Below are 10,074 nucleotides of genomic sequence, written 5' to 3' on the forward strand. Positions count from 1 at the left end.
AAATATCCTTTCCAAATATATATTATAGCTTTCGGTTGAGCTTTTGCCAACCGAAGCCGCTGTTGACCCCCTACTTCGGTAGAAAAAATCAGAATAAATTTGTCTCCTTTCTCAGATATTTAGATAACTAAGAGATGGAGAAAAGAGACAGAGAACAGAGACAGGATGTGGAGGAAACTGAAGCTGAATGGCGACCGAACAGTTGGTATCGAGTTGGACGACGCGTTCAAGCTCAGCGCGTCGATTTATCCGGTTTCTGGTTTCCTATGCTTCTTGTCTTGCTACTCGGTTTTTTTTACTTGATGCAAGTATCATATTTGAGATTCGCATCGTTCGCGCCGCAATTTTTCAAACCCGAGTGGGCGAAACAGGCAGAGAGAGAGAGAGAGAGAGGGAGAGGGGGGGAGCGAGAGAGAGAGAGAGAGAGAGAGAGAGAGAGAGCGAACGAAAACTGACTAATTTCGAACGACTGCACGCTTACGGTTATCCACCCCTGCCGAGAGCGTGCGCGCGCGCGCTGCACACCACTGGCCCTCCCTATACGCATCTCCGGCCGGGCTAATTAGACAAGCATTTACTACTCGTGCGTAATGATGCTAATCCTACTTTTCGGTGTCGATACACAGCCGGCAGTTGTGATAGGATGAGCCGAGAAACGATTTAAAACGTATGCGGCGCGCGATGCACGCATCCGCTGCTACCGGCGGCCTTGCGTGTGTGCGAGTGCGCGATACGCACGTTCGCACGCACGTACGATCGAGCGCGCACGCACACACGCACGCACGCACACGCGCATGGAAAGAGAGGCATCGTCGTACTAATCCAAGCTGAATAGAGAGATTTCGATGTTTTTATGCCGGGGCACAATGGAGTACCCACTTGATGCTTAGCTCTCCACTGCTTTTTATTAAATCTACTGTGCGCCGACGCCTGATGTGGACCGGCCGACTACGAGACTAGGACGGGGAGAGGCGATCGAGGGTAGTATCGCGCACAGGCGGAGCGAAATTAAAAATTTATTTACCGTGCCGCGATCGGGGCACATGTCGACGTAACGCTCAATGACGCGCGAAACACCCCGTCGGTTGTTGTCGAGGGAAACGTCGACGAGTCGGCGATCGGCGTTCTCGCACACCCGCGCTCGCGCGTGATAATAAATTAATCAAGTTGCTCAGCGCAACATGACGTCAAGACGTCGTCGAGTCGCAATCGGCGGCCCATCCCCCAGGTGTTTCTCTCCGGCAGAAACCGTTGCGCGCCTACGCGGATTATACGCGTCTAAGCGTCAAGCGTTAAAAGCTACAAGTCCGGTAGCCCGGATGTACTTTCGTGAGACAGGGGGCGGATTACAAGTGGCCGAGGACTTTGCGCTGGAAATCTAATAAAATCCTTAAGAGGACTTAACGTTAATACCGCCGGCCGCGAGTTTCCCCGGCCGAGATAAAAATGCGACGGGACAGCGTGCGCACGCGCGCGAGCGCGTGTTTGTGAAAATACGTAGGACGCGCGTAACCCCCTTGTACGTGTGTGTATATCTGTGTGTGTGTATTACGTCGTGTGTGCGAAATATTTGCAAGTGCCAACGAGAGTCTGCCTCGAATCGTCGTGGTGACGTGAGTTGCGTCGTGCTCTTCGAGCGAACGATGAATCGTAAACGACGCGTAACGTGACGCGAAACAATACGCTTGAGAACGTATAGACATTGGCTACGCGAACAAATAGACGCGCGCGCACGCGTGTACATACAAATTATACATCTCTAATAATTTATACGCATCCGTCGCATCCGGAAAATTGTTTCGCATGATTTTGTGCACTTGATGGACACGTTCGCTCGCGCGCGCGCGCGCATCACGTGTGGCATTTCTGCGTTCGTATACAGCGAAAAAAGGATAGAGCGTCGTGCATCTGCTGTGTACACGCGGTGTTTGCGTGTCGTAACTTCGTGCCGTAAATTCGCGTTACCGCGGTTTATCGCCGATCGCTTATAAATTAAAAACTAAGTAAATCCATTACAATGCATCTCTTACAAAAAAATAAATAAATAAAGAGAAAAGGGGAAACGAAGGAAAGAGAGCAACGAAGGGAGAAACTTTTTACACAATTCGAGATAAAAGCCCTGTCGCGAGCTGATCGCTTCAGATTACCGCGTACACATGCGACGTTATTTTTCTCCGCCCCGTTGCAGTCGTTAATATCTTGAAAATCCTCGACATGTTCGCGCCGAATAATTTATACGCACATGGTCGCCGCGCACAATTTTCTGCCTGTACAATTTCAACGTGTTTGAGGTCAACATTTTGGCGAGCAAAAATACGCCGCGGCTCAGCTAATTTATCGCAATTTTTCAATTTTCCCGTTTTTTTCATTCATTGCGATTAATCCTCGAATTAGCGCGTTTATTCGTTCGAGATCTAAAATAGGGCTAAATGAAATTAAATGTCCGACCGTCATCAGTGGTCGTGAATTTTCATCTCGATAAAGCAATTCTTGCTTTCGCGCTGAAGAACGAGGAGGCAGGAACCAAGGAAGGGCTAAGAGAGAAGGAAAAAAGATGGAAGGCGCGCCTTGTATCGATATCTTGATATCCTCTGATACATTTTTCATCGAAAGCTCGGCGCCGCGCCGCGTCGCCACAATGCGCACGCGGCGGCTGCATTTTTAAGCGGAGACTGACAAGTGCACATCGAACGGCAAAGGCGCTTGTACGTTTAGTAAAAATAACACGGGAAAATCACTCGCTGCAACGAGGGAAAGAGAGAGAGAGAGAGAGAGAGAGAGAGAGAGAGAGAGAGAGACAGACAGACAACCCCGCTTACAGCCGTAAGCCGCGGTCGCCGCTGATAGCGAAAACACGTAACAACGCGGTTCTTTAAATTCGATAGCGCAATTTATCGCGTCATGATAATTCTGCAAAGTGCATGCATCGAAACAAACGGCCGTTCTCGTACGTCCGTCCGGCCTAATCACGCGCGCATGCACTCGCGTGTCGCAACATCGTGTAGCAGTAAATTCATGTTACACCGATCGTCGCCACAGATTCGTGACCCGCGACGACCTAATTACGTCTACACTGCCTTTAATTGCACTATCCTAAACTTGACGACGCATTTCGCGACGTGCGTACCTCTGTCGTTGCTCGAAATGTACAGTTATCCATTTACTGTGAGATCGGGACTACGTGTTTCCTTCGTGACACTCTTATTTTCTCATTATTTTCCCCATGTAAACAGTGATTTTTGTCAAGAGCAACGCAGCGAGAGGACATTAGTCTCGGATTTCTGTAGCATCTTCTCTTCTCGTGCAGAAAGTCAAACAGGTAAAAAGAAAAAGGAACAAGGGGAGATCTAGAAATGTAAAAGATTCATCTTCAAAATTCGAAATTTCAAACTTCAAAATTCAACTCGTAGTACAAGTTTTGAGATTTTAATGTTTCATTTTTAACAGTTGAATTTGCAACATCTGATTAACCTTTTGCCGTATAATGACGGAATCCGGGCCAAACATGAAAATCACGAGTCAAGACGTCTTTGTCCCACTTCGCGAATGACTCTGTCCCTCATTACAGCACCGCGCGATACCAAACTAAATCATACGGCAAACAGTTAATTATCACGATTTATATTTCTCAAATCACGATTATAATTCATACAATTCATTTTCAAATTGCACTCTACCCCAATGCACACAACTTATTACTCGGTACAAGAAAATGACATTAATAAATCCCCGGTAAGAATAGAGACGCATTACAATGTATGCATCGCGTTCACGGTATAATCTGCAAACGGCTATGAAAATCAGCGACTAGTCACTTTTAATGACTTCAGAAAGCGGCCGGTTGTCATTTATAAAATTACCGTATTATACACCTTATCAGATAATGCTCGTCTGTTTGACTCGCAATGTATCGACCTAGATAACTCACTTTGTTATAACAGAAGAGAGAGAAAAATAAAAAGAAAGGGAGAAAGAGAAAGAGAGAGGAATACAGAATACGTGCCTGCCGTTATCGCATCGCGACCGATAGCCATCGGGGTAATAAAAACTGTAACGAACTTACTAGTTGGCAAATAATCGAGGATTCTGCGAACGTTAACGAGAACAAGCCAAGTTATCGATTTTACAGTCATTACGATCGTACGTAAACATTTCGTGCGCGGAAGGCCCAATTATTTTATTTTGCGGAACGCACGACACCGTTGCAAAATTTTTAACCGCAATACGAAGTCCATGCAGACACTCGACGAACAAAACTTCTGAAGAGAAACTTTGAGATTTTTATAGACGTAATTAGAAATTCCAGTCGCTCGGGGACGCCGAGTCTACCCGATCGTCGATCATCGTTAACGATACATTACAGTCGAATGTTGTATCGCGAATATAATTGCCATCGATCACGGCATTCATTATCGGAGATGTCTTTCGTGTCAAGTCATGCAAAGGCAAAAAATAACTTCATACTACACACTGACGGATTTATCGACGAGCGATCTAAACGCGCAGACCTTCTCAGGCAGGCCGTTCAGGCTACAACAGCTGTTTGCTTTGTTCTTGAGAAATTTCAAGTCATTACCGGTGGTAGGGAGTCGGTAGGTGGTATTCCTAATTGAAACCTTGAGACGTCCTGCATCCGCCGCCGGTGTCTTACGCGCGCTTCTTCTCAAGCTCAAGGGACTCACCTTCGTCCTTACCGTGGCCCAGTATCTGGTCGATGCTGTACACATTTCTCTTCTGATTGTAAGTCTGCGCCATGCCTGGGGCGAAAAAGTCAGCCGGTTTTTACGGGCGGGAGCACTGGTGCGGGAATTGTCTCGACTCGCGAGCGTCGCCGTAGGCCGATCTCTCGGCTCACGAGAATCACTGGTAGGTGATGCAGGTGATAAATTCTTCGGCGATGGACACGCGCGCAAATCGAACCTCCCGCCGTGCCATGTGTGTCCCTCCGCCGTACATCCGCGTACGTCTGCAGCCGGAGGGAAGTGCGCGAGGGTTGGCGAACGCGAATGAGAGACTCTCGACGAGAGCAGGAGAACGACGACGAGGAACAGGCGACAGGAGAGAGCGCCGGACGCTTTAACGCTTCGCTCTCCACCTTCTCTCGACGGAAAATGCGTCAATCGACGGCGCACCACGAACTGGCTCGTCGGACATGAAAGCAGCCCTTAATATCGCGTACACGCGCCCCACCTCGCAACCCCTAACACCGCCATATTAGCCTCTCGACCAATGAGGGCGCGTGCTTTTCATCCAAAGCCACCCCGTAGTTAGGGGTTGAATGAAGCCTGGGCGGGGAATATTTTGCCCTTTCCGCATAAATCTCCGGATTTTTTCTGGCCTCCTACCCGCCTCACCCTCCTTGCCGCGCCGTCCGTCCTCTCTCGCCGTCTCTTTTCGCTCTTCCGACTCTATTTCCTGCTCCTTCGCATTCGTTTCGTTCGGCCTACACGCGTCTTCCCTGATTCCTTCCATCCGTCTCTTTCCCTGCGTCTTCTTCCGAACGCATCGAACGTGAAACAAGCGTTGCGTTCTTTATCGCGTCGTCATTTCTTTTTTGACACTTCCTCCGCCTTCGTTCGCGCCCACTCTTTTACGCCGTCTCTGATAATCTCTAAGGCACGAAATTTCGATAATTTTCAGTAAATTTCAGCGATTACGAGACATCAACGACGTTGCGCGATTTTCTTCCTCCGATCGATTTTGCGAGGTGATATAATTCCAAACGATGATGTCAAGATTGACGTTTCACCTGTACAATCTACGTGATACTTAACTTTCATCGACTTGAAACGAACGTATGTAGTTTAATAGCAGAGGATTTCGCACAAAATAAAAAAATTTCAATTTCAAAATATTTCAAAAAATTTTAAACGCATCACCAAAGTCTAGGCACATTAAAATAATGAAAAGCTTTGCTGATAAAACTAAAGCCGTAAGATTATTACCACAAAAAATTTTTTAACTGCCTTTTGAAACTCATATATGTTAGAAAATTAAGCTTAATAAAATATGTTGAAATAGAAAGAAAATACACAAAATAGAAAATTATAGAAATCGCTGTTAAGAAAGAAACTAGAGAGAGAGAGAGAGAGAGAGAGAGAGAGAGAGAGAGAGAGAGAGAGAGAGAGAGAGAGAGAGAGGGAGAGAGAGGGCGAAAAATAGAGAGAAAAATAATTTCTACAGGCGTAAAACGAAAAAGTAACACTGCCACTAATGGGCGGTAGCGTGTATCGCGAGTGTCCCCCAAGTTTTCAAAAACGTAGGGCAACTGGTCGACGTGCATAAGGAAAACGTGACATCCTCTCTCACGGAAATAGCCATTGACCGCGGCTTTGCATCGCGGCACAGCGTACCACAAGCCTGCCGGTGGCGGACCGCAGGTAAGCAAGACCGCGGGACACTGTTTAAGAGACCCGTCGTGTTTCCGAGATAATTGCGGAAAAAGTGATCGCCGTAAGATCCGTCCCGGACAATGGCGCGCGAGCCACCCCATTAAAACACGCTTACGATTATCCCAGGACTCGTTCTAAGACAACACCCGAAAGGCGCTCTCGGCCAACCTAAATCAATATTCTAATCCTAAGATATGGCATGGCTGCGTGACATTTCGGCGCCGCGCGCGCCAAAGAGATTTTGTCCTGTATTTTCCTTTTTCTTTTTCCACCGAACTCTTCCCCGCGACCCGCTACAGCTACCTGCGACGCGCCACCGGTAAGTGACGCCAGTCGACGGCTATTTTCCCGCGCGACCTGCACGTCCCGAAATCGCGTCGCAATGGGCTTAACGTTATTGGATCAACATCAATTTCCCGATAGTGACTTCAGTCACGCGCGTTCTCCGCGAGCAACTTTGCGCTCATAATTTGCAACGCGTTTTCGAATAGTCTCAATGCCAGAGTAGGTTGAAAATATTGCACCAAGCATCTTTTGCTGAATGAGTAACTTCGGATTTTTCAAATAAAATAAAATTATAATATTTTTATATCATTATAATTTTATAAAGCCTATGTATACCCAATTTTGACCTATAATCTACTACCATCCTTCAAATATATTGTTTCATAAAATTATAACGACATAAAAATATAATCATCCCATTTCGAGAAACTCGAAATTATTTATTACACAACCTAATATTTTACTCCTTTGCGACTCACGGACCTTTCCAACAATTTTGAGTCGTCCGTTCCGCGGGAAAAGTGTCATAGACGTCTCACCGTTGAGCAATTTTATTTTGTAATCCACGACATTTGATCGAGAGTAGTCCAGAAGAACAATGGTGGACACACAGAATTGATGATTTCCTGAAGAAATTTGTGTCTCCTTCAAGATGCAACGATCCCGATATTTTTCTCTCTTCGGAACGAAATAAGATGCAGGTTCCGAACGCACGGCGTCCCGCCGCCACCTAGTACGCCCTCGTTCTTTCACAAAATCGAGATTCGTCGATATACGAAGACATGCCAATTTCTGAATTGATTTGATCGTACAGAATGTTTGTCGCAATCCGTGAGTGTTCGATCTCGTCGACGTTCGCCTCATAACCCGAGCTTTATCATGCAAATATAGTACCGATCTCGGTTGTTGTGACGAAAAGTAGTTTTATCAAGATGCTGTCGCGCGACACGCCTAATAAAATTGTCAAGATCACAAAAATACGCGCGCGAATATGTCTCTATGTGCTGGATGATACGCAAACGAGGAAGTGTATAAATATTTAATACCGTGTAAAATGCAACCGAGACTTCGTAATCTGCTATATCAACCAGGCATGTTTCGGACGAGCGGTAGTATACGAACGCGAGACAATGAGGACGAACGGTGGACCAGGCCAGACAAGAGACGTTACCCCACGTCCGGACGAGGGATTTCTAAGACGGCTGATCACAAAAGCAAGATAACGCACAGTAGCTAATGCTACTGCAGATTTTTACACTACCCTGTGGTTTTAGCCGCACCGAAGAATGGCATCTAATCGGATTGTAATTAGGGGAATTCCATTGTCAAGCGACCCGGCATTAGAACGATTATCCGCGCGATTCCGCGCCACCAAAGGGTAGTTTTACCTGTCGAGTCCCGCTCTGGCAGCATTTGAAAGAATAAGCAGTAGAACCGTTAGAGACACGAACTGCGCCTTTTTGTCCGAAATTCGCTTATATGTATATGCGCGTGTGTGTATCTCTCATTGAGAAAAACGATCGGAAAGGATCCGAGTGAGAACCGAAACGCATAGACATTATTTACCTCGATCTATTTTGGTAGAGACAAGATTATTTTGTACTTTATATCGCACATCGTCTTCTCCCTTTCTCTTTCTCTAAGCTTTTATTGCATCTTTTTCAAAATCTTTTCAATATCAACGGAACTCTTTTAATTCTATCAAATCTATTTGCCCATTAATTTTATTCAATTTTCTCTACTCAATCTAATTCCTGATCAATAATAAAATCTGCCGAGATATTTTATGAATGATCCTGTATCTTGTATTATCTGATATGCATAATTTATGCGATATGTAATCATCTTACGTTAGGAATTATTTCGAGTGATGCAATTTTGATCTTTGCAAATTGCCACGGTAATTATTCAATAAGTTTCGGTCTTAGTAGCCAACAACCAGGTTAGTTTGGTATCGATTCCTGGATACCGAGAAACTGCAGAGCACATCTCCTAGCTAAGGCAGGAATTTAGTCTACAATGTTAGGTCTAAAGCCTATATGAGATTGTATAGTCAAAAATATATTAATAGTAAAATGCTGAATAAAAAAAAACACAGATATTGAAAGGGAACAGAAGAAATGTCTCGTTCGAGACTTTTCTTGCCCTCCACTACGGGGAAAGGGTTAGAGAGATTATTTCACATAGAAGGAGACAGATCAGAATACTGACGAGTATAATCACAGGACACTATGCTCTGAATAAACACCTGTATACATTGAGCCTACGTTGCTGTTGTTTACGTTGGGACACTTGCAGACGAGATATTTGCAGGGGATGTTTGGATGATGAAGAGACACCTCTTCATTTTCCGTGTTACTGCTAGGCACACGAGACTCGTTGAATTCAGCCTTTTGAGAAGCAAAGAACATCAAGAAAGAAAATATAGAATACTCACGCAACAGCTCATCCGTTTCTTTCAGAAGCTACAACTGTTATAAGGTATCTGTGAAACTCGGGGGAGCAAAACAAGTCACATAGGTCGCGCTACATACAAAGGGCTACCATACACGGATCCCACGAATGATAAAAATAATAATAGTCGATAAGTCAATAGCTGTGAATTAATTGGTAAGAATCACGCCTAGCAGCGTAGAGAACTGAATTTGTGCGGTGCTCGCGAAGTTTCACACAAATCCGCTCGTATGTCCATCGTGTAAATCGACTTTGCGTTACCGTGTACAGTGGGCTAGGATGGGGGAGACCTTCCTAATAAGCTTAATTACCAAACAGGATTATGATTATAATTATACTTGGCTGAAACTAGAGCCAGACGTGCGTTCAAAAGCTGAACATTCAGGTATTCGCCTCTTGGAATCATGTTTTCACTCCCAAGTCTTTGAGATCTCTGACTTGTGAGAACATCACCAAGTATTTCTCCGATGACGTTGTTGATTCGGAGAGTGACCCGAAGAGATTCTTCGTAAACGCTTCGTCAAAGATAAACTCGCGAAACTCGATCTTGAAGACTACAAACCGCTGCTTCGAATTCGCAAAGCGAACGATGCAAATACGGATTCGGGTTCTTTCGATGTTCACTCGTCTCATCAGCTTCGTTCGCTGTCTTTCCACTCTGTCTCCAATTTCGTTTAACGCGGTAACGAATAACGAAACGTTGTCCTATTCGTAAATCTGCGACGCGCGAAACAGTTCGGCCTCTCCCCTTTTCTCTCCCTCTCTCTCTCTCTCTCTCTCTCTCTCTCTCTCTCTCTCTCTCTCTCTTCCTTCCTTCCTATTTTTTTATTTTTTTAACGGTTGTCATTTGCATACTATGGAAAATAGCTGTGATGGTTCTTTTTCCTCGAAAATTCATCCCGTAACAAGGACCATGTTCCGCGGGCTATTCCCCGGGATTAAA

General features: G+C 45.4%; 1 protein-coding gene across 1 annotated transcript in view; it reads right to left on the minus strand.

Moving 5' to 3' along the window:
• Positions 1 to 5,124, minus strand: part of hbn (aristaless related homeobox homeobrain) — a 19,722-nt gene extending 14,598 nt beyond the window's left edge. Inside the window, exon 1 of the mRNA XM_011154536.2 lies at positions 4,683 to 5,124. Within this exon, the coding sequence (XP_011152838.1) occupies positions 4,683 to 4,755 (73 nt within the window). The 5' untranslated portion in view covers positions 4,756 to 5,124. The remainder of the gene's footprint in view (positions 1 to 4,682) is intronic.
• Positions 5,125 to 10,074: the final 4,950 nt, after the last annotated feature.

Source organism: Harpegnathos saltator, unplaced genomic scaffold, assembly GCF_003227715.2.
Source record: "Harpegnathos saltator strain DR-91 unplaced genomic scaffold, Hsal_v8.6 scaffold275, whole genome shotgun sequence".
NCBI classification, from domain to species: domain Eukaryota; kingdom Metazoa; phylum Arthropoda; class Insecta; order Hymenoptera; family Formicidae; genus Harpegnathos; species Harpegnathos saltator.